The sequence below is a fragment of the Eleutherodactylus coqui genome, chromosome 13 (genome assembly GCF_035609145.1).
Source record: "Eleutherodactylus coqui strain aEleCoq1 chromosome 13, aEleCoq1.hap1, whole genome shotgun sequence".
In the NCBI taxonomy this organism is placed as follows: Eukaryota; Metazoa; Chordata; class Amphibia; order Anura; family Eleutherodactylidae; genus Eleutherodactylus; species Eleutherodactylus coqui.
Genome location: NC_089849.1, coordinates 104240897 through 104264618, shown reverse-complemented (window position 1 = coordinate 104264618; position 23722 = coordinate 104240897). Strand labels below are relative to the sequence as shown.

Genomic DNA, 23722 nt, shown 5'->3' with positions numbered 1-23722 from the left:
GGGAAAAAATTCTATTTGGCCTGCCTCTTACAGTACTCAGGGCTCTGTGTACGTGTGTGCTGTGCGCTGAACGTTCAGAAAAAATCAGACGCACTCAGCTACGGTTGAGTGCAGCCTTGCGCCAATTTCTTTCCTGCCTGGGAAATACCTGCTCTGCCACAGTTAATAACTCTGCAACAGTAAAGTTCTGTGACACTTTTGCAGGGCCGCAACACAGTGTCAGTTATTAAACTTATTATTCAGTGAATAGACGCAGTGGGCCTATCCTTTTAAACAAAAGGGAAGAAAGTATATTTGCCCTGCCTCTGTCAGTCCTAAGGGCTCTGGGTACGTGTGTGCTGCGTGGAGAACGTAAAAAAATCAGACGCAACCAGCTACGGTTCAGTGCAGCCTTGCGCCAATTTCTTTCCTGCCTGGGAAATACCTGCTCTGCCACAGTTAATAACTCTGCAACAGTAAAGTTCTGTGACACTTTTGCAGGGCCGCAACACAGTGTCAGTTATTAAACTTATTATTCAGTGAATAGACGCAGTGGGCCTATCCTTTTAAACAAAAGGGAAGAAAGTATATTTGCCCTGCCTCTGTCAGTCCTAAGGGCTCTGGGTACGTGTGTGCTGCGTGGAGAACGTAAAAAAATCAGACGCAACCAGCTACGGTTCAGTGCAGCCTTGCGCCAATTTCTTTCCTGCCTGGGAAATACCTGCTCTGCCACAGTTAATAACTCTGCAACAGTAAAGTTCTGTGACACTTTTGCAGGGCCGCAACACAGTGTCAGTTATTAAACTTATTATTCAGTGAATAGACGCAATGGGCCTATCCTTTTAAACAAAAGGGAAGAAAGTATATTTGCCCTGCCTCTGTCAGTCCTAAGGGCTCTGGGTACGTGTGTGCTGCGTGGAGAACGTAAAAAAATCAGACGCAACCAGCTACGGTTCAGTGCAGCCTTGCGCTAATTTCTTTCCTGCCTGGGAAATCAAATCACTGCTAATACAGCATGCTGAGGGGTAGGGGTAGGCCTAGAGGACGTGGACGCGGCCGAGGACGCGGAGGGCCAAGTGAGGGTGTGGGCACAGGCCGAGCCAGTGCGGTGTCCAGGGGTAGAGGCAGGGCCAGACCGAATAATCCACCAACTGTTTCCCAAAGCGCCCCCTCGCGCCATGCCACCCTGCACAGGTCAAGGTGCTCTACGGTGTGGCAGTTTTTCACAGAGAGACGCCTGACGACCGACGAACTGTGGTGTGCAACCTTTGTCGCGCCAAGATCAGCTGGGGAGGCACCACCAACAGCATGCGCAGGCATATGATGGCCAAGCACCCCACAAGGTGGGACGATGCCCGTTCACCGCCTCCGGTTTGCACCACTGCCTCTCCCCCTGTGCCCCAACCTGCCACTGAGATCCAACCCCCCTCTGAGGACACAGGCACTACCGTCTCCTGGCCTGCACCCACACCATCACCTCCGCTGTCCTCGGCCCCATCCAGCAATGTCTCTCAGCGTAGCGTCCAGACGTCGCTAGTGCCACAGTTTGAGCGCAAGCGCAAGTACGACGCCACGCACCCGCACGCTCAAGCGTTAACCGTGCACATTGCAAAATTGATCAGCCTAGAGATGCTGCCGTATAGGCTTGTGGAAACGGAGGCTTTCAAAAGCATGATGGCGGCGGCTGCCCCGCGCTACTCGGTTCCCAGTCGCCACTACTTTTCCCGATGTGCCGTCCCAGGCCTGCACGACCACGTCTCCCGCAACATTGTACGCGCCCTCACCAACGCGGTTACTGCCAAGGTCCACTTAACAACGGACACGTGGACAAGCACAGGCGGGCAGGGCCACTATATCTCCCTGACGGCACATTGGGTGAATTTAGTGGAGGCTGGGACAGAGTCAGAGCCTGGGACCGCTCACGTCCTACCCACCCCCAGAATTGCGGGCCCCAGCTCGATGGTGGTATCTGCGGCGGTGTATGCTTCCTCCACTAAAGCACCTTCCTCCTCCTCCTCCTCCAACGCAACCTCTGTCTCGCAATCAAGATGTGTCAGCAGCACGTCGCCAGCAGTCGGTGTCACGCGGCGTGGCAGCACAGCGGTGGGCAAGCGTCAGCAGGCCGTGCTGAAACTACTCAGCTTAGGAGAGAAGAGGCACACGGCCCACGAACTGCTGCAGGGTCTGACAGAGCAGACCGACCACTGGCTTGCGCCGCTGAGCCTCCAACCGGGCATGGTCGTGTGTGACAACGGCCGTAAGCTGGTGGCGGCTCTGCAGCTCGGCAGCCTCACGCACGTGCCATGCCTGGCCCATGTCTTTAATTTGGTGGTTCAGCGCTTTCTGAAAAGCTACCCCCACTTGTCATACCTGCTCGGAAAGGTGCGCCAGCTCTGCGCACATTTCCGCAAATCCCACACGCACGCTGCCACCCTGCGGACACTGCAACATAGGTTTAATCTGCCAGTGCACCGACTGCTGTGCGACGTGCCCACACAGTGGAACTCTACGCTCCACATGTTGGTCAGACTCTATGAGCAGCGTAGAGCTATAGTGGAATACCAACTCCAACTTGCGCGGCGCAGTGGGAGTCAGCCTCCTCAATTATTTACAGAAGAGTGGCCCTGGTTGGCAGCCATCTGCCAGGTCCTTGGAAAATTTGAGGAGTCTACCCAGGTGGTGAGCGGCGATGCTGCAATCATTAGCGTCACCATTCCTCTGCTATGCATCTTGAGAAGTTCCCTGCAAAGCATAAAGGCAGACGCTTTGCGCTCGGAAACAGAGCCGGGGGAAGACAGTATGTCGCTGGATAGTCAGAGCACCCTCCTGTCTATATCTCAGCGCGGTGAGGAGGAGGAGGAGGAGGAGGAGGAAGAAGATGAGGAGGAGGGGGAAGAGACATCTTGGCCCACTGCTGACGGTACCCATGCTGCTTGCCTGTCATCCTTTCAGCGTGTATGGCCTGAGGAGGAGGAAGAGGAGGAGGAGGATCCTGAAAGTGATCTTCCTAGTGAAGACAGCCATGTGTTGCGTACAGGTACCCTGGCACACATGGCTGACTTCATGTTAGGATGCCTTTCTCGTGACCCTCGCGTTACACGCATTCTGGCCACTACGGATTACTGGGTGTACACACTGCTCGACCCACGGTATAAGGAGAGCCTTTGCACTCTCATTCCCGAAGAGGAAAGGGGTTCGAGAATGATGCTATACCACAGGGCGCTGGTGGACAAACTGATGGTAAACTTCCCATCCGACAGCGCTAGTGGCAGAAGGCGCAGTTCCGAGGGCCAGGTAGCAGGGGAGGCGCAGAGATCAGGCAGCATGTACAGCGCAGGCAGGGGAACATTCTCCAAGGCCTTTGCCAGCTTTATGGCTCCCCAGCAAGACTGTGTCACCGCTCCCCAGTCAAGGCTGAGTCGGCGGGAGCACTGTAAAAGGATGGTGAGGGAGTACGTAGCCGATCGCACGACCGTCCTCCCTGACGCCTCTGCCACCTACAACTACTGGGTGTCGAAGCTGGACACGTGGCCTGAACTCGCGCTGTATGCCCTGGAGGTGCTTGCTTGTCCTGCAGCTAGCGTCTTGTCAGAGAGTGTGTTTAGTGTGGCTGGGGGAATCATCACGGATAAGCGTACCCACCTGTCAACCGACAGTGCCGACAGGCTTACACTCATCAAGATGAACAAAGCCTGGATTTCCCCAGACTTCTCTTCTCCAACAGCGGACAGCAGCGATACCTAAGCAATACGTAGGCTGCACTCGCGGATGGAAGCATCGTTCTCTCTCACCATCCAAAACGGGGACATTTCTGCTTCATCAATCTGTGTATAATATTCCTCCTCCTCCTCCTCCTGCTCCTCCTCCTGAAACCTCACGTAATCACGCCGAACGGGCAATTTTTCTTAGGGCCACAAGGCTCACTCATAATTTTTCTCAAAAATTTTTATACGTTTCAATGCTCTTAAAAGCGTTGAAACTTTAACTTCAACCAATTTTTCGTTAAACTGGGCTGCCTCCAGGCCTAGTTACCACTTAAGCCACATTAACCAAAGCGATTAATGGGTTTCACCTGCCCTCTTGGTTGGCCATGGCCAATTTTTCTGATGTACATTAGTACTGTTGATACAGCAATTTTTGTGGGCCCTCGCCTACAGTGTAATCAAATGAATTTTTAGCCCACCTGCATTACAGCTGACGTTACATCCGCTGTGTTGGGCAATGCAATGGGATATATTTATGTACCGCCGGTGACTTCCTGGCACCCACCCATGCTGTGGGTCCACAGAGAATTATAAATGCATCTGTTTCCACATCTAAAGAACCCCAGTCAGACTGGGGCATGCAGTGTGGGCCGAAGCCCACCTGCATTAAGCACGACATTACTACCTCAGCTGTGTTGGGCAATGCAATGGGATATTTTTGTGTATCGCCGGTGGGTTCCAGGGAGCCACCCATGCTGTGGGTCCACAGGGAATTATAAATGCATCTGTTTCCACTTGTAAAGAACCCCAGTCTGACTGGGGCATGCAGTGTGGGCCGAAGCCCACCTGCATTAAGCACGACATTACTACCTCAGCTGTGTTGGGCAATGCAATGGGATATTTTTGTGTATCGCCGGTGGCTTCCTGGCACCCACCCATGCTGTGGGTCCACAGGGAATTATAAATGCATCTGTTTCCACTTGTAAAGAACCCCAGTCTGACTGGGGCATGCAGTGTGGGCCGAAGCCCACCTGCATTAAGCACGACATTACTACCTCAGCTGTGTTGGGCAATGCAATGAGATATTTCTATGGACCGCCGGTGGCTTCCTGGCACCCACCCATGCTGTGGGTCCACAGGGAATTATAAATGCATCTGTTTCCACTTGTAAAGAACCCCAGTCTGACTGGGGCATGCAGTGTGGGCCGAAGCCCACCTGCATTAAGCACGACATTACTACCTCAGCTGTGTTGGGCAATGTAATGGGATATTTTTATGTACCGCCAGTGGGTTCCAGGGAGCCACCCATGCTGTCGGTCGACAGGGACTTCACAATAGGGAGTTGTACCTGCCTGTGTCTATGAATTAAAAAGCCCGGTCTGACTGGGGCATGCAGAGACACCTTGACAGAATGAATAGTGTGTGGCACATAGGTTCCCCATTGCTATGCCCACGTGTGCAGCTCCTGATGGCGGTGGCACAGGATTCTATTTCTCATTGCTTCTGTACAGCATTGTGGGCTATCGCCCCGCCCCTTTTAAAGAGGGTCGCTGCCTAGCCGTGCCAACCCTCTGCAGTGTGTGCCTGCGGTTCCTCGTCATGGCAGACGCACTTCTAAATAGACATGAGGGTGGTGTGGCATGAGGGCAGCTGAAGGCTGCGCAGGGACACTTTGGTGTGCACTGTGGGGGGGAGGGGTGGCGGTTGGGCAGCATGTAACCCAGGAGAAGTGGCAGTGGAGTGTCATGCAGGCAGTGACTGTGCTTTGTTGGAGGTAGTGTGGTGCTTAGCAAAGGTATGCCATGCTAATGAGGCCTTTTCAGAAGTAAAAGTTTTTTTGGGGGGGGCCCCACTCTTGCCGCTATTGTGGCTTAATAGTGGGACCTGTGAACTTGAGATGCAGCCCAACATGTAGCCCCTCGCCTGCCCTATCCGTTGCTGTGTCGTTCCCATCACTTTCTTGAATTGCCCAGATTTTCACACATGAAAACCTTAGCGAGCATCGGCAAAATACAAAAATGCTCGGGTCGCCCATTGACTTCAATGGGGTTCGTTACTCGAAACGAACCCTCGAGCATCGCGAAAAGTTCGTCCCGAGTAACGAGCACCCGAGCATTTTGGTGCTCGCTCATCTCTAACCAAAAGGCGATTTTGTTTTTGGTTTGTTTTGTCTTACTATTACTAATAAATAAATGTAAACCTGCTTTTGGTCCCCCTCTGCTGCTCCTCACAACTTCCTTTGTGTTGGGGCCGTGGGAGGGCTTGCTTTTCCTCATCCAGACTGTAGTTGTATTAGCATTATTTTGGCGGTACATTTTTTTAATTCAAATTTTTCTTGGAGCCCAAGTAACAAAAACACTATTTTGGCAGTATTTTATTTTTGTGTGGCAAAGAAGGGGATGTTAATAAATTACACCTTTATGTATACTATTAAACCCTGCCATATGCTTCCCAAGGTCCCAGGCAACCAGATGACACCCTGCAGCCTTGTCACAGGTGATCCAATCAGTGAACAGACAGAACCCTCTAAAGGCCGCTGTCAGTACAGAATACACAGGCTGCAGCAACAAGCGGCCCGGCCCGTGGTTGGTTTACCTGTATACACTTAGGCAGGCTTCACAAAGATAGAAGCGCAATTTACCCACGCAAACGCTCCACCTGTTCGTGCAGCCAGAATGCGCTGACACCGTGTTTTGGCTGCTGCGGGGTTAATTTGTATGTGTAAATGGAGCAGGATACCAGCTGAAACAATAGTATCCGCGATATCCTGCTGTGAATTCCTGATAAAGCTCATTGTTGTCTTTTGCTGAAAGACAACGATCAGCAACTGGTTAACGAGAACTGCACCATGTCATTGCACATAGAGACAACGATTATCGCTCAAAAGACGGCTTTTGAGCAATAAGCGTTTTGTCTAAACGGGCCTGTAGTCTCCAAGAGCCTTGTTATAGGGCAGCACTTGTACAGGCTCAGGTGGCAAGACTCCAGATCTAATCAGATCACAGCTGTAACATTTCCATATCTGCCTGAGGCATTACAGAACTGCACCCCGAATTTTGCAGCAATCCGGCATTTAAACCTGGGTGTTGTTTTTAGATCGATGAGTGTATATGTGTGAGAACAATACAGATAAGCCAAAATATACAGAGACGTTCCAAGGTACAAGTGAGTAACTAGAACTCATGGTGGGAACAAAGCCAATTGGGCAAACTGAGAATGAATTCCATGACCTGCTCTTGCTCCATACACGAACATTATTAGGCAGCGGCTAAGATGGCAAGAGTTGGAAAAATGACAAGTAAAAGGAAATCAAACTGATAAGAACTTTTCAATCAATGATACAAGGTCTCACTTTACAGCCGGACTGAGTCGGCTCTGTGAAGTCCTAAGACTGGTGGCACACATATGAAGTAATGCCCACATGGGCGCATTGAAGGAAGCATCAGGCTGTTTAATCTCAACACGCCTGAACATTTTGTTCTTCAGGGTCCTTTTGGACGAGCCGATTCTCGTGTGAACGAGCGAGTGATGTCATCACCAGCTCGTTGGCTCTCAGGGAGCCTGTATATACAGGTAGATACATCAAACAAGAATAGTTCAGTCTTTCACATTCGCTATACAGTGACTGAGCGCGACTGAACAAGCCCTGGTTAAACCAAAGGAGCCAACGATGATTTATACGCCTACATAAAATGAACGAATGGTGAATGATTCGGCGTTGGCTCACATTTAGACCAAAGCGATTATCGTTCACTTTTGCTCGTATGAACAAGTTTTTTGAACGACACTCATTCCGTGCAAAAGCACCTTGGCAGAGATAAGCCACAGTCAGCGGCGGCAGCAGGTGATTAACTTCTCCCCGTTCAGCGCATATGCAAGCTCAGCTAATGGTGCATGTGGGCATCAGGAGGGCTAACATTGTTCACTTGGTTGACTAACTAGCCCCTGACGGGTAGCGCCAGCTTAAGTCATCACCTCTATTGCTTCTAGTTGTAACGAAAACCTGTCTTACTCCTTGGCTTACCTTAATGATGTATCACCCAATCGACAATGCCTCAGTGTTGTGCTCTTCTCTCCACCATTCATTTGTAAACTTGCCAGATGAAAGGGTTGCCGTCCTCCAAAAACTCACATCTACTTAGTTAGGCGATAAAGACGTCACTCTTTAAGCTTTTGACATAAAAGTATTTCGACATCACATAGCTCCGCTATCAAGAAGCAAACAGGGGTCAGCCAGGAACCCACAGGCTCCATGTTCCCCTGCTGCCACCATGTGGTCACTTGTGAGTTAGCAGGAGGCTGCAGCCTGTAACTTACTCCAGAGCGCACATAAAATTATATAAAAAAGCAACTTAAGAAGTAAAATCATTTTATTGCTGAACGGCTTCTGAGGAGAATCTATAAGAAAAGGAATAAATCTTTATTTATAGAGATCTGAGCACATACAGTAAATGATCAGATAACAATACAAAACTGGTCCTTTTAATGTGACGAGACGGACGGAGCCTGCACACAAGTGAAGAAATCCAAGTCTACAGACGCACGTGAACAGAGCGCAAAAATAATCTATCATAACAACCCCCATCCAAAGGCAAACTGCTAATACCCAACAAATCTCGACCCCGCGCCGAACGCTCCGAGGTCACCGGTAAAATACGGCTTTATTATTATTAGCATCACATTTAAAAAAATTAGCGGATAAAATTTCGGGCGAAAATTGTGGCGATTCCACACAAGACATAAAACACGTCCAGGACGTCAGTAATGACAGGTGGAGGTGAGCTGCACCTGCTGGGGCCTGGAAACCATAGCGAGAGGCGGTTCATGTTCCACATACCCCAACACAAGCCTCCCAGCAGAGGAAGGGGAGTAGATGGACAGAACACCATTGTTAACGCCCCTGGCACTGTGCCATCAGATCCCGCAGCAGAAGCCGATCACAGGACCACGACATCCAGCCATTTCCTTGTGTGCAGATGCATGGCGTCCAGGTGATGACTCAAGGTAGACATGACACCTGATTCATTTCCCACTACTAGCAGGACCCAAGAAAAAGTCAAGCACCCATGGCCTTGGTCACCCAGCAGCGGACACCCCCTTTTTTTTCCAGCTCACTCTAGCTCTAAATGGCAGCACCAGGACCTCCATCAGCAGCCACAAGGTACTGGCAACGCAGGGGTTAACAGGGAATAGAAAACAACTAACTTAAAAGAAAAAAAAAAAAAAAAAAGAAGGTGGTGAGGCTTTCAAGCTTGTCCTCGTCTTGAGGCTGACGGGAGTGATGGTGGCAGCGTGGAGCACAAGCTATCTGCGGAGGTAAAGCGGTGCAGTGGTGGAGGGTGCGGGCACGAGGGAGCTCACACAGACAGTGACACAAAGCTGTTGTACTGCTGGATGTTTCTCTTCAAGATGTCGGAGCACGGCCCAAGGACCCGTTCAAAGCGTGGGCGATCCAGTTTCACACACTTCAACGGGCCACGGGCAACCACAGTGGCTGCTCGGGGTCTGTTCATCAGTAGTGCAATTTCACCTGTATGGAAAGAAGGAATGAATGAATGTCAGAGCAGAGAGCAATGCGATCTTGTACTGACCGAACAAGGAAGAAGAAGGAGGGACAGTGAGCGGGTCCTGTTATTGTGTAGGAAGGCTAAGATTTACATTTTCAGGGATGGGGGCAAGCCCTCATTCTTGTTCCTCTGGACAGGAGAGGCGGCTGATAGCAGCAAGCAGAGGCTGGGCTTAGTGCTACAAGTTGAAGAGAGAAAGAGTCTCACCAAAGTAATCCGAGGGCCCAAGGCGTCCAACCTCCACAAACTCCTCAATCTCTGAGCGGCGCTGAAGCACGGCAGCCGTACCCTATGGAAAAAAATCACATGACAGTCAATGAAAACAGGGCGACACGCAGCACTGTGCCTCCTACCGGCACCAATGTAACTCTTATTCACCTCCAGGATGATGAAGAACTCGTCTCCGGGTTCTCCCTGCACCACAATCTTCTGTCCATCCTCAAACTGCACTGGCTCCAGAGCGTCCGCCACAGTCAGCCGCTCCCACTTATCAAGAGATTCTGGAGGAGACAGGAACAGTGACAACCCAATCCAGACACCCTAAATAACAGCACATGGTGATACTTTCCTGACTACTGATAATGTAGTAAAGGTTACCAGCAGTCCTATGTAATACCACATGAGATGCTCACCCAGAATGGACACTTTGCTCAAGAATTCCTCATACATCTTCCGTTTCCGTAATGTGCTGCCCTGTAAAAAGACATTATTGGATTACTGTCAACTGGCCCATCCCCCGCTGCTCCCATTTACTTACCATAAGGATCCTCCTGTAGCTGTCCCTGTCGATCCCCCACAACTTAACATTTGTTTTGGCTTTCACGGTCGCAGCTCTTGGAGTTCCATAAATCAAGGCCAGTTCTCCGAAACTGCCACCTTCTCCGATGCTGGTCATCCACTCATTGTTGACGTAGACCTGAAAAACAGTTGGTTCAGTGGTCCGACTCCAGAAGGGTCCATGAGGGGACAGGGCATAATGTTAGCATTATACTCACATCCATCTCACCCTGGTCAACAACATAGAAGTTATCTCCTTCATCCCCTGCAAGAAGCAAGAGCGGTATTAACAGGGAGCTGGATATAGCCATCTTCCATCACTGTAGGATCATACCTCTGGATACAAGATCTCCCATCTCCTTCTGGTACCTGCCATTACTCCAAGACATACCCCTGTACCTGTTGGCACCCAAATACAACATGCCACCCATATCTCCTTCACAGTACCTGCCAACACCCAGCGAGTACCCCCTTCCCTGCTGTACCTACCGTTACCCCTAGATTACCACTCCACAGCATAAGATCCCCATTTCCTGCTGTCACCCCAAGATCACACCTCCGCAATACAAGATGTCTCCTGCCATCACCCTAATGCAAGATCAGCCTCATCTCCTCCTAGTACCTACCAAATCCCCAAGATCACTTTCTCCTCTCCTTACTTTCCAGCACGCAAATATAAGAACCCCCATCTCCTTCCAGTATTCCAGCACCCCAAATAACCCCCCCTCATTATTTTACTAATATTTGTGGATACTCAAAATTCACCCATTCCAAGACCTATTACAGTGTTTGCCCAAAAATAAGACGCGGTCTTATATTGATTTTTGCTCTAAAAAAGGCATAGGATCTTATTTTCAGGGGATGTCTTATACTTACCTAGTAGGCGCCGTCCAGGTCCCTCATGCTGGTCTCCACAATCCGTGTAGGCTTCCGTGCAATTCTCAGCGCTGACAGAACATCGCTTGCTGGTAACGGGGTTTGTAAACCCCGCCTCTAGCAAGTGATTGCTCTAATTGGTTCTTAATTGCTGCGGCTCAGCTAATCACAGTCATTCATTCATTCATTGAATGGCTGTGATTGGTTCATCGAGCTATGGCTCGGATTGGTTCTTGAGCATGCGGCTCAGCCAATCAGAGCAATCACTTGCTGGAGGTGGGGTTTACAAACCCCGTTACCAGCAAGCGCTGTTCCGTCGGCGCTGAGAACTGCAAGCAAGCCTGCTCGTACTGCAGAGACCAGTGGGAGAGACCCAGACAGTGCCTGCTATGTAAGTATTGTTGTTTGGTTACGTAGCGTAGCTATGGCTTATATTTCAAGTCCCCCCCCCAACCGCAAAAATCAGAGTAGGGCTTATCATCAGGGTAGGGCTTATTTTTGGAAAAACATAGTATTACCCTGGTCCCTGACACAAGATCCCCTTTTTTCCGGTACCTACTGTCACCTCAATACAAAATCCAACCTTCCTCACCCTACCAGTCAACATCTAGATACAAGATCTGCCCTGTCTCCTCCCGATACGATATAAGATGGCCTAACTCCACATTTCTTCCAGATCTTTGTAGTCATCCCAAGTTCACACTTTGCAGTACACACTCCACCGCCTTATTTTTCCCAATACCTGCCATCTCCCCAAGATTATGCGGTATCATACAAGATACCCTCCATCTTCTTCTGACCAACTATAGTTCACCCCTCAAGTTGTAACCCCCAGGAGACACCCCCCCCCCCCCTGCATTACCTTGCTGTATTACAGTCTCTCCAGCGATGTAAGTCACAGAAAACATGGCATCAAAGATATCACTGGAACAACAAAAAGATAAAAGTGAGCGGCGTGTTGACAGATACAGCATGGAGTAAGGCAAGTTCTAGAGCTTCAGCCAAGCCCGACTGTCCTCATAATCTCTGGGATCCAGGAAGAGAAGAGAGGGGCTTATGAGGGGTCTCACACCGTTTATGTGCTGCTTGCATTATGAGGAGACACTCTAAGCCAGGGTTCCCCAACCTGTTGACTTCCAGTTATTGCACAAACTACAACCCATGGCATACTGGGCCTTGTAGTTTAGGAACAGCTGGGGGAACTGTTCTAGATGGTAACCTACAGTCACGCATCTCTCAGCTTCTGGAGCACTTACCTCCTCTCATTATCATCCAGATGAGCAAACAGAACGTTCTTCTCGATGGCTTTGGCCAGGGCAGCCATAGTTTTGTAGTCTTTGGGGATGACCTGGGTAGATGCATACAGCCATTAAACCTCTTGTCCCATTGAAAGGTCATATATATTCTAATTGTTCAGCCCTTTCACAGTGTTCCTACCTTGCGCACATACGACGCAGCATCTTCTTCAGTGTAGACTTCAGCACTGATCGCTCCGCGACGTCGTCTACCTTTTACCACGGGGTTCATGGGTGGGGGAGGAGAGATCTCATCTTCACGGGAGTCTGAGCGGGAGCCGGACTTCTGCTGGTTTAGGGACTGCTTGGCTTCCTCCTGCAAAGAGACGTAAAGAGCAAGGAGTGGTCTCTGATCCAACTCTATGGTCATGTGGCAGAGCGGTGATGTTCCTCTGGTAGAAGGTGAATGAGAAGCTGGATTAGGGACGCTGCCCTCTAGTGGAAAAGTATGAAGAAGCTTAAATCGGTGCTGCAGTGGGGTTTTGTGATGAGAAGACTTTCCTTCTCTACATCCCGAGAGGCTTCAGCCCCGGCATCTCCATGACTTACCTTCTCCAGCCGCTCAAAGTACTCTCTCAGGAAGGCCATGGGCTTGTCAGGTCGGGCGGTGCACAGCTGGACAATGCAGTCCTTGAGGAGCTGCTGGATGTTGTACTTCTGCACATAGTGCTCGCACTCCCGGAGGCTGCGGTCCTCCTCGCTACTGGTACTGCAGGATGCCATGACGCTGAGCTGAAACAAAGACGGCTATTGAGAAGAGGAGACGGCGGCTGACACCTGCCCAGCATTGGCTCTGGGTCTTCTATTTTCTTCACTGTGGAAGTGCTGCCACACATGCGCAGTGGAGGGTTTTTTGTTTTTTTTTCTTAAACCCCTGCTTTCCCGCGGAATCCACGGCCCGTACGCAATTCAACTGCGGATGGGCCACGGGAAACCGCACTGAAAAGGAGTGTGCTGCGATTCGCTTTCCGGACCATGCTTTAATTCAGCTGTGGACACCCATGTTTCTTTATTGGCGGCTTCAACTGCTTATCGCCCGCACCGCACTGATTCCACAATTTAAGTCCGCCCATGGAGATTGGACCTCAGGCTACATTCACACGGGGAGCACGATGTCGTACTTGGTTTCCCTGCAGAGGTGAGGCATTTTTCATGCAAAAACCCCATCGCTTCTGTGAACCCGCGATCCTCTGTACTCACTTCACGTGTGTTGGAGGATCGGCAAGGGAAACATCACACAGCGTGCAATGTGTTTGACTGTCCCATTGAAAACGATAGGCGATGCGTTCCAAGGGTTGTAAAAAAATTAAGACATGCAGCGATTTTTTACCTCGCAGCATCACAGTGGGGGAGGGGGAATCGTTCATTTGTAGGACTTCATTTAAAAGAATTGAGTTCATATTTGTGCGAGAGTGTGAATGTAGCCTAAGCCAGGGGTCAGACATGACTGGGGGAGTAGTTATTGGGTGGGGGGTTGGTATAACATGATTGCTATAACTCTCATGATCTGGCATCTGCAGGGGGTCCTGTGCCCAGCAGAGCCAGCAGTGATCGCTGCAGACCGTGGAGGAGTATAGAGTGTCCGCAGCGAGGTAGGACACAGCTGTCCTAGGATGCCGCCCCCACCTGCTCTTCTACATACGAGAGACTGCTTTTAGGTCTTTGGCTTTTCCATTTCACCTTTTTTATTGTTTTCAAGCACCGGACAACCATCATGGTGGCCCGGCCGCCCCTTTCATAACCAAGAGTCATTGGCGCTCCTGCATCCGGGTCACATGCTGCAGTTCTGGTATTCCCACTTTCAAAGTATCATAACTGTGTTTTGTTTTTTTTTACACCTTCCCGTGATGTATCGACACGAGAGGTTCTCTATGGTACCATTTAACATTGCATATAATGTATCGGAAAACTTTAAAGAATTTTTAAGTGGGGCGAAATGGGAAAGACGATTCCATCATGGGGGGTTGGGAGGGGTTATTTTTTCTGTGTTCACGGTGCAGTAACAGTGACGTCTTTATTCTGCGGGTCAATATGATTACAGTTATATAGCTTTGTTTACTGACATAGCACTACTGAAAAAATAAAATACCTTTTAAAAAAATAAATAAATTTGCTTTCTCTCGACTCCCAGAACGGGTTTCATTGTTCCATCGCTGGGGCGGAGTGACCTGTCATTTTTATTGGAACTAATTTTAGTGTAGATACAACTTTTTGACTGCATCCTAGTCAATTTTTTCTTGAGACAGGAGGACCAAAAAAAAAGAAAAGCCGCAGTTCTGGTATTGCATATTATTTTTCTGTTGGCGTGCAGCATGCGGGTTGAATAAACTGGCCCTATAACAGGTGCAATGATATTGGTGGGCGGTCCCAGCAGTGACTGACAGCTGCTACTCTCTGCAGTCGTGCACAGCTGTCAATCACTAATAGCTCCGCCCTCTGGACCTCTAAACTCGGAATGAACAGAGATGTAAATGAATCCCACAAAGCTATATATCAGTCCGCTCTGTAACACGCTGCCTGCAGAACGGATTGTATTTTCAAGCTGACAGGACCCTCGTCAGGCCAGTCTTTGCAATTGCGGGGGCCATCAGAAGGCTCCAGGCTGCCATGACACCCAGAAGGCACCCCATGTTACTGTAGTGAACTATTCAGGACATTTAATGAGCTAACAGCCGTGATACGAGTTATCTGTGATTGTGGGTGTACCCGCTGTGTACTGACAAGACTCGCCTACTACATACACAGTATATGCTGTGGACGGCTACAGGCATCCTATCCACACCAAGCATATACAGGTAGGCTAATTTTACACGGATAAGTGTGATATTGGCAGTAAAACTCTGCTAGCTATCGTGCCACCAACATGCGCTGTCCCCACGGACGCCAGGGGTTTTGTATTAAAACTGCCTTCTATCACTACAGGGAAAATGTGTTTAAATAATAAAAGCAGCCATTCGTTCCTCCAGTCACGTGTCGTTTCCCCCCCTGGTATGATGGCTCCCAAGCGGAGGTGCCAAGAGAGACACATGACTGCTAATGCCTAATTTAGACATCTTCTGAGCTATAATCGTTGTGTGTATTTACACGGCAAGATGATCACTCAAAATTTGCTCAAATGGCAGTCCGAGCGATGGTTTTGAGCGTTCACTTTGCATAAGAGTGTAAATGAAGACTCACGCTGTATACAGGAGACAAGCGGAACCGCTTTCTTCTGCGCCCAGCTGTTGTCTTCTTGGAGCGCTCAGCTGGTATACAGCTGAGCGCTCTGAGTGGGGTATGCAGAAGACAAGCGGGGTCGCTTGTCTTCTGCATCCAGCTGTTCTGCTCGGAGCACTCGGCTGTATAACAGCCGGGCGCTCTGAGCAGAGGGTATGCAGAATAAGCTGGAGCGCTGTCTTCTGCATACTCGTGGTGTGCACAGCTGGTATACAGCTGAGAGCTCCGAGCAGGGTATGCAGAACACAGCTGAAGCGCTGTCTTCTGGAAACTCCTGCTGTGTTCACAGAGCGCTCAGCTGGTATACAGCTAAGCGTTCCAAGTGGGGTATGCAGAAGACAAGCAGCCTGTCTTCTGCATCCAGATGTTCTCTGCTCAGAGCGCCCGGCTGTTATACAGCCGAGTGCTCCGAGCAGGGGATGCAGAACACAGGTGGAGGGCTGTCTTCTGCATACTTCTGGTGTTTTCACAGAGCGCACCGCTGGTATACAGCTGAGAGCTCTGAGTGTGGTATGCAGAACACAGCTGGGAGCGCTGTTTCCCGCATACTCCGGCTGTGTTCTCCGAGCGGGATACCAGCTGAAACAATAGTGTGTTTAGACCCAACGATTCTCGCTCAAAAGACGGCTTTGAGCAATTTCTGAGCGAGAATCCTTGGGTCTAAATGGGCCTTAAGGCCAGCAGATAACCTTTCCAAGACACCTGAGAAGCTTGCAGGACCTGCAGCGCCGGGTCACCGGGAGAACAAGAGGGCGAACACGGCTGCTTTTATTAGATTAAAACATTTGCACCAACAGTTACAAAAATATATAATAATTATACAAATATGTCGCACAACGCTACGTTGTTTTTGTTCGCAGATTTGCAGCATCAAGGCAAGCTGTTAAAAGAAACCTTGTGTCTTTAACCCCTTAATGCTTCATGACACTGCGGCGTTAAAGGGGTTGTCCCGCGGCAGCAAGTGGGTCTATACACTTCTGTATGGCCATAATAATGCACTTTGTAATATACATTGTGCATTAATTATGAGCCATACAGAAGTTATAAAAAGTTTTTTACTTACCTGCTCCGTTGCTAGCGTCCTCGTTCCCATGGAGCCGACTAATTTTCGCCCTCCGATGGCCAAATTAGCCGCGCTTGCGCAGTCCAGGTCTTCTCCTGTTCTCTATGGGGCTCCGTGTAGCTCCGCCCCGTCACGTGCCGATTCCAGCCAATCAGGAGGCTGGAATCGGCAATGGACCGCACAGAAGAGCTGCGGTCCACGGAGGAAGAGGTTCCCGGCGGCCATCTTCACAGGTAAGTATAGAAGTCACCGGAGCGCGGGGATTAAGGTAAGCGCTCCGGTAAGCTGTCTGTACGTCCCTGCATCGGGGTTGCCTCGCGCCGGGGGGGGTTAAAAAAAAAAAAACCCGTTTCGGCGCGGGACAACCCCTTTAAGTCATAGAGGCTGGGGGTTTGTATGCAGCGGGATCAGGGGTTGAACCCACGCCATACAATGCGGCTGTCTTTGACGCCATTAACCCTTTAAATGCAGTCTTACGCTCTGATGGCATTTAAACTCAGGTTCGGTTACCATGGTAGCTGGGGACCTTTTAAAGGCCCCCAGTGCTGCCATTGCAGATTGCCTATGAAGACATGCCTGTGGTGTGGCTTGATAGATTGCCTGTCAAATTGTAGTATATTGTAATACTATGGTATTTCCCTATACTGCAGGAGTGATCAAGCAAACGCGATCAAGCAACCGCAAGTTCAAAGTCCCCTCTTGGGACTAAATTTAAGGAAAAAAATTATAAAAAATAACCTGGTGAATGTCGTCAGAAAAAGAAAAAGTCAGAAGCTTTTTTGGTCACCTAGTCTCCAAGAAAAATTAATAAGAAGCGATCAAAAAGTTGTATGAATTTCAGAATGGTACTAATGGAAACTCCGGGACCTCCCACAAACAAACAAAAAAAAAAAAAAAAAAAAAAGACACTTCACACAACTATATTGACCTAAAAATAAAAGAGTTCTGGCTGTCAGAAGACGGCGGCAGAAAATCATTGTGTGTTTCCAAAAACATTTTATTTTTTTTTTAGTACAGCAAAAGTGAAAAAAACTTTATGAATTTCGTATCGTCGCAATTGCACCGACCCACAGAATAAAGTTATCGCACCATGTCTGCTGCGGTGTTAATGCTTTAGAGACAAACCCCCCACGGACATGGTAGAATTGCTTTTTTGTGCCCATTTCACTCCACTTTTCTGTAGTACATGACATAGTACCAATGAAAAATACCACTCAAAAACAACCCTCAGACAGCGACTGTGATGAATAAAAGTTATGATTTTTTGAAAGTGGGGAGAAAAAAAAACTGAAACAGAAAAAAAAAAATGGGGCTTTTATGTCAAGGCAACTGAAAAACCATTGTGTGTCTAGAAGAAGTGAGAAAAGCCAGAGACTTGTCAGCACCCCGATACTACGGCCGTGACCGCCCCCAAACCTCATTACCAGGATGCAGTCAGTGACGCGGCCCTTTAACAGGAGCTCGGCATGTTAGACAATGATGACTGGGGGGTATCTAAGGTGACGGCTCACAGAACTAGCAGGACAATTCTTATGTTGCCAGATCTTATGACAGCGCCGGGCATCTAGGAGCCGTGCCAGCCGCCCAGGGCTAAGCATCAATGAACCCAATGAATGGCAGCATTCACTCCACCACAAACAAATGCCACGAGAACTGCCACGTGGCACTGTGCCATCCTTAGAAACTACATAGACGTCACCAGTCTACATCTTATCCTGCATGCATGTGACAAGTGCAGCTCACAATCCATACATGGGACGTGCCATCTATGTACATAGCACCATTTCCAGGGCGGAAGACCTGGCGCGCCGCTCACGTGTCCAGTAATCCTGTCACTTTTACACAAGCATTGCTGGGACGGCCATGAGATCCAGCTAAGCTCATTATATGAAGACTGAAGCAGAAGATAAGCCTGAGGAACCACTGGGATCATCTACCCGTCACGCACAGAGGTCAACGGGCACGGACTGATGACATCACTTCATGGGTGTCCACGGGCGATCCACCAGACTCCTCCCATATGGGGCGCTCTGCAAACCCTTCCCTCCACTAGGGAAAACACTGAGAGGTGCCAGCCAGCGGAGGGAAGCGGGCAGATTCTATGTAATCGGCCAGAATAAATCCCTGACCCAATCACCGACTTACATATACGACTGCCAACAGCAAGAGCCTCTACATAGTAACTAGTATCACGACAGAAGGCGTACAGTACCCCTCCCCCACTACACAACAACCCCTCCATAATACACCTCTCCAGTACTACCACCCCTACTCACTAATAACCCCCCAACAACAAGACGCCCCCATCAGTAGCCGTCTCCCCGCGCAAATAATACATCATAAATCCATGTCCCCCGGACCGCCCGCTCCTTCATGCCCTCCAAGATATTCACGACCCCCACATTTACCCCACAATACTAATCACCCTCTTCAGCTTCCCCGACAGTCCATTATCTCTGTTCTCCCCCTTGCCCAGTCAGTCATCGCCGCCATTCCCTCAGCGTCCCCGGCGCAGTCCGTCGTCATCGCCGCCATTCCCCCGGCGCAGTCCGTCGTCATCGCCGCCATTCCCCCAGTGTCCCCGGCGCAGTCCGTCGTCATCGCCGCCATTCCCCCAGTGTCCCCGGCGCAGTCCGTCGTCATCGCCGCCATTCCCCCGGCGCAGTCCGTCGTCATCGCCGCCATTCCCCCAGTGTCCCCGGCGCAGTCCGTCGTCATCGCCGCCATTCCCCCACTGTCCCCGGCGCAGTCCGTCGTCATCGCCGCCATTCCCCCACTGTCCCCGGCGCAGTCCGTCGTCATCGCCGCCATTCCCCCACTGTCCCCGGCGCAGTCCGTCGTCATCGCCGTCATTCCCCCACTGTCCCCGGCGCAGTCCGTCGTCATCGCCGCCATTCCCCCACTGTCCCCGGCGCAGTCCGTCGTCATCGCCGCCATTCCCCCACTGTCCCCGGCGCAGTCCGTCGTCATCGCCGCCATTCCCCCACTGTCCCCGGCGCAGTCCTTCGTCATCGCCGCCATTCCCCCAGTGTCCCCGGCGCTGTACATCGTCATCGCCGCCATTCCCCCAGTGTCCCCGGCGCTGTACATAGTCTTGGTTTTCCCCCAGTGTCTCCGACACAGTCAGTCATCATTTGCCCCCCCACACAGTGACCCCAGCGCAGCCCGTCTCTTCCCCCCCCAAAGTGTCCCCGGTGCGGTCCATCATAGCTGTCATTCCCCCAGCCGCAGCCGCAGGTGCGTCGTCGTCGTCGTCGTCGTCGTCCCCCCCCCCCCCCCAGTGTCCCCGGCGCAGTGCGTCGTCGCCCCCCCCCCCCAGTGCCCCCGGCGCAGTGCGTCGTCCCCCCCCCCCCCCGTGTCCCCGGCGCAGTGCGTCGTCCCCCCCCCCCCCAGTGTCCCCGGCGCAGTGCGTCGTCCCCCCCCCCCCCCAGTGTCCCCGGCGCAGTGCGTCCCCCCCCCCCAGTGTCCCCGCGCGCGTCGTCGTCGTCATTCCCCCCCTAGTGTCCCCGGCGCGGTGCGTCGTCGTCGTCATTCCTCCCCCAGTGTCCCTGGCGCGGTGCGTCGTCGTCGTCGTCATTCCTCCCCCAGTGTCCCCGGCGCGGTGCGTCGTCATTCCTCCCCCAGTGTCCCCGGCGCGGTGCGTCGTCATCGTCATTCCTCCCCCAGTGTCCCCGGCGCAGTCCGTCGTCATCGCCGCCATTCCCCCGGCGCAGTCCGTCGTCATCGCCGCCATTCCCCCAGTGTCCCCGGCGCAGTCCGTCGTCATCGCCGCCATTCCCCCACTGTCCCCGGCGCAGTCCGTCGTCATCGCCGCCATTCCCCCACTGTCCCCGGCGCAGTCCGTCGTCATCGCCGTCATTCCCCCACTGTCCCCGGCGCAGTCCGTCGTCATCGCCGCCATTCCCCCACTGTCCCCGGCGCAGTCCGTCGTCATCGCCGCCATTCCCCCACTGTCCCCGGCGCAGTCCTTCGTCATCGCCGCCATTCCCCCAGTGTCCCCGGCGCTGTACATCGTCATCGCCGCCATTCCCCCAGTGTCCCCGGCGCTGTACATAGTCTTGGTTTTCCCCCAGTGTCTCCGACACAGTCAGTCATCATTTGCCCCCCCACACAGTGACCCCAGCGCAGCCCGTCTCTTCCCCCCCCAAAGTGTCCCCGGTGCGGTCCATCATAGCTGTCATTCCCCCAGCCGCAGCCGCAGGTGCGTCGTCGTCGTCGTCGTCGTCCCCCCCCCCCCCCAGTGTCCCCGGCGCAGTGCGTCGTCGCCCCCCCCCCCCCCAGTGCCCCCGGCGCAGTGCGTCGTCCCCCCCCCCCCCCGTGTCCCCGGCGCAGTGCGTCGTCCCCCCCCCCCCCCCCAGTGTCCCCGGCGCAGTGCGTCCCCCCCCCCCCCCCAGTGTCCCCGGCGCAGTGCGTCCCCCCCCCCCAGTGTCCCCGCGCGCGTCGTCGTCGTCATTCCCCCCCTAGTGTCCCCGGCGCGGTGCGTCGTCGTCGTCATTCCTCCCCCAGTGTCCCTGGCGCGGTGCGTCGTCGTCGTCGTCGTCATTCCTCCCCCAGTGTCCCCGGCGCGGTGCGTCGTCATTCCTCCCCCAGTGTCCCCGGCGCGGTGCGTCGTCATCGTCATTCCTCCCCCAGTGTCCCCGGCGCGGTGCGTCGTCGTCGTCATCCCCCCCCCAGTGTCCCCGGCGCGGTGCGTCGTCGTCGTCATTCCCCCCCCCCAGTGTCCCCGGCGCGGTGCGTCGTCGTCGTCATTCCCCCCCCCCAGTGTCCCCGGCACGGTGCGTCGTTGTCATTCCCCCCAGTGTCCCCGGCGCGGCGTCGTTCCCCCCCAGTGTCCCCGGCGCGGTGCGTCGTCGTCGTCATCCCCCCCCCCCCCAGTGTCCCCGGCACTGTGCGTCGTTGTCATTCCCCCCAGTGTCCCCGGCGCGGCGTCGTTCCCCCCCAGTGTCCCCGGCGCGGTGCATCATCATCACACCATGATCCCTGATATGGTCCGCCTTTCCCCCCAGGGCCCCCGACACCCCCCTTTCCCCCCAGGGTCCCCGTCTGCTATCGTAATCACTCCAAGGTCCCTGATACGGACCGTCTTTTTCCCGGGGTCCCCGGAGCAGTCCGTCTTTCCCCCAGTGTTCCTGACGCAGTCAGTCGTCGTCATCATCATCACCCCAGGATCCTTGATATAGTCTGCCTTTCCCCCAGGGTCAGAGGCGCCGTCCACCTTTCCCCCCAGGTTCCCCGACCCATATTTCCCCTGGGGTCCCGGTCAAGGTAAACCATCGTCTTCACCCCAGGGTCCCTGATATGGTCTGCCTTTCCCACAGGGTCCCCGGTCCGGTCCGTCATCACCCCAGGGTCCCTGATATGGTCTGCCTTTCCCACAGGGTCCCCGGTCCGGTCCGTCATCACCCCAGGGTCCCTGATATGGTCCGCCTTTCCCACAGGGTCCCCGGTCCGTCATCACCCCAGGGTCCCTGATATGGTCCGCCTTTCCCCCAGGGTCCCCGACCCGGTCCGTCATCACCCCAGGGTCCCTGATATGGTCCGCCTTTCCCACAGGGTCCCCGGTCCGTCATCACCCCAGGGTCCCTGATATGGTCCGCCTTTCCCACAGGGTCCCCGGTCCGTCATCACCCCAGGGTCCCTGATATGGTCCGCCTTTCCCACAGGGTCCCCGGTCCGTCATCACCCCAGGGTCCCTGATATGGTCCACCTTTCCCACAGGGTCCCCGGTCCGTCATCACTCCAGGGTCCCTGATATGGTCTGCCTTTCCCACAGGGTCCCCGGTCCGTCATCACCCCAGGGTCCCTGATATGGTCCGCCTTTCCCCCAGGGTCCCCAACCCGGTCCGTCATCACCCCAGGGTCCCTGATATGGTCCGCCTTTCCCCCAGGGTCCCCGGCCCGGTCCGTCATCACCCCAGGGTCCCTGATATGGTCTGCCTTTCCCACAGGGTCCCCGGTCCGGTCCGTCATCACCCCAGGGTCCCTGATATGGTCTGCCTTTCCCACAGGGTCCCCGGTCCGGTCCGTCATCACCCCAGGGTCCCTGATATGGTCCGCCTTTCCCACAGGGTCCCCGGTCCGTCATCACCCCAGGGTCCCTGATATGGTCCGCCTTTCCCCCAGGGTCCCCGACCCGGTCCGTCATCACCCCAGGGTCCCTGATATGGTCCGCCTTTCCCACAGGGTCCCCGGTCCGTCATCACCCCAGGGTCCCTGATATGGTCCGCCTTTCCCACAGGGTCCCCGGTCCGTCATCACCCCAGGGTCCCTGATATGGTCCGCCTTTCCCACAGGGTCCCCGGTCCGTCATCACCCCAGGGTCCCTGATATGGTCCGCCTTTCCCACAGGGTCCCCGGTCCGTCATCACTCCAGGGTCCCTGATATGGTCCGCCTTTCCCACAGGGTCCCCGGTCCGTCATCACCCCAGGGTCCCTGATATGGTCCGCCTTTCCCCCAGGGTCCCCAACCCGGTCCGTCATCACCCCAGGGTCCCTGATATGGTCCGCCTTTCCCCCAGGGTCCCCGGCCCGGTCCGTCATCACCCCAGGATACCTGATATGGTCCGCCTTTCCCCCAGGGTCCCCGGTCCGTCATCACCCCAGGGTCCCTGATATGGTCCATGCCCCCGAGGTCCTCAGATCTCCCTGCTACTATCAGCCATTCCCATCTCCATATCTCCGGTCCGTCATCACAATCCAGTCCGGATCCCCGTCGCTCTCCGCGGCTCCTCTGGCTGCTCCGCCTCATCCTCACCCCCGCAGGGTCATTACCGGGGATTGCTTAGCTGCGTATGTCTGCTGCTCGGGCCGCTCTCCCCCGTGATCCGGGCGTCCTGGCCTCCCCGTACGGGTGTCTTCTCCGCGCAATCACCGGAAATCGACGAGACAGCCAATCAAAGCCTCCGGTGACGTCAATCGGCCTCGAACTGACAGGAAACGGTTGCTAGGCAACCCTCCGCCCCCTTGTTCAAACCCCTTCACTGCCGGCTGGGCTGCTGTCGTTGCCCAGCATGCAAAGCGGTCAGAGCCGCCCGCTCCGCAGCACAACACTGCGCTGTATACCAGAGGGACCCTATATGCTGTACACATATAGCTGCACCCCCCCTTATACACTGCGCTGTATACCAGAGGGACCCTATATGCTGTACACATATAGCTGCACCCCCCCCCCCTATACACTGCGCTGTATACCAGAGGGACCCTATATACTGTACACATATAGCTGCACACCCCTATACACTGCGC

At 53.2% G+C, this 23722-nt stretch overlaps 1 protein-coding gene across 1 annotated transcript; it reads right to left on the bottom strand.

Annotated features, from left to right (window-relative positions):
- Positions 1-8035: 8035 nt before the first annotated feature.
- Positions 8036-23391, bottom strand: PRKAR1A (protein kinase cAMP-dependent type I regulatory subunit alpha). The gene is made up of 11 exons (XM_066587645.1): positions 23249-23391; positions 12748-12930; positions 12341-12514; positions 12160-12251; positions 11766-11827; positions 10246-10292; positions 10008-10166; positions 9883-9943; positions 9629-9750; positions 9458-9539; positions 8036-9213 (listed from the first exon to the last, which is right to left on the bottom strand). Exons 2-11 carry the CDS (start codon positions 12919-12921, stop codon positions 9041-9043), a joined length of 1146 nt encoding a protein of 381 aa, XP_066443742.1. The 5' UTR covers positions 12922-12930; positions 23249-23391; the 3' UTR covers positions 8036-9040.
- Between the last annotated feature and the right edge of the window lie 331 nt (positions 23392-23722).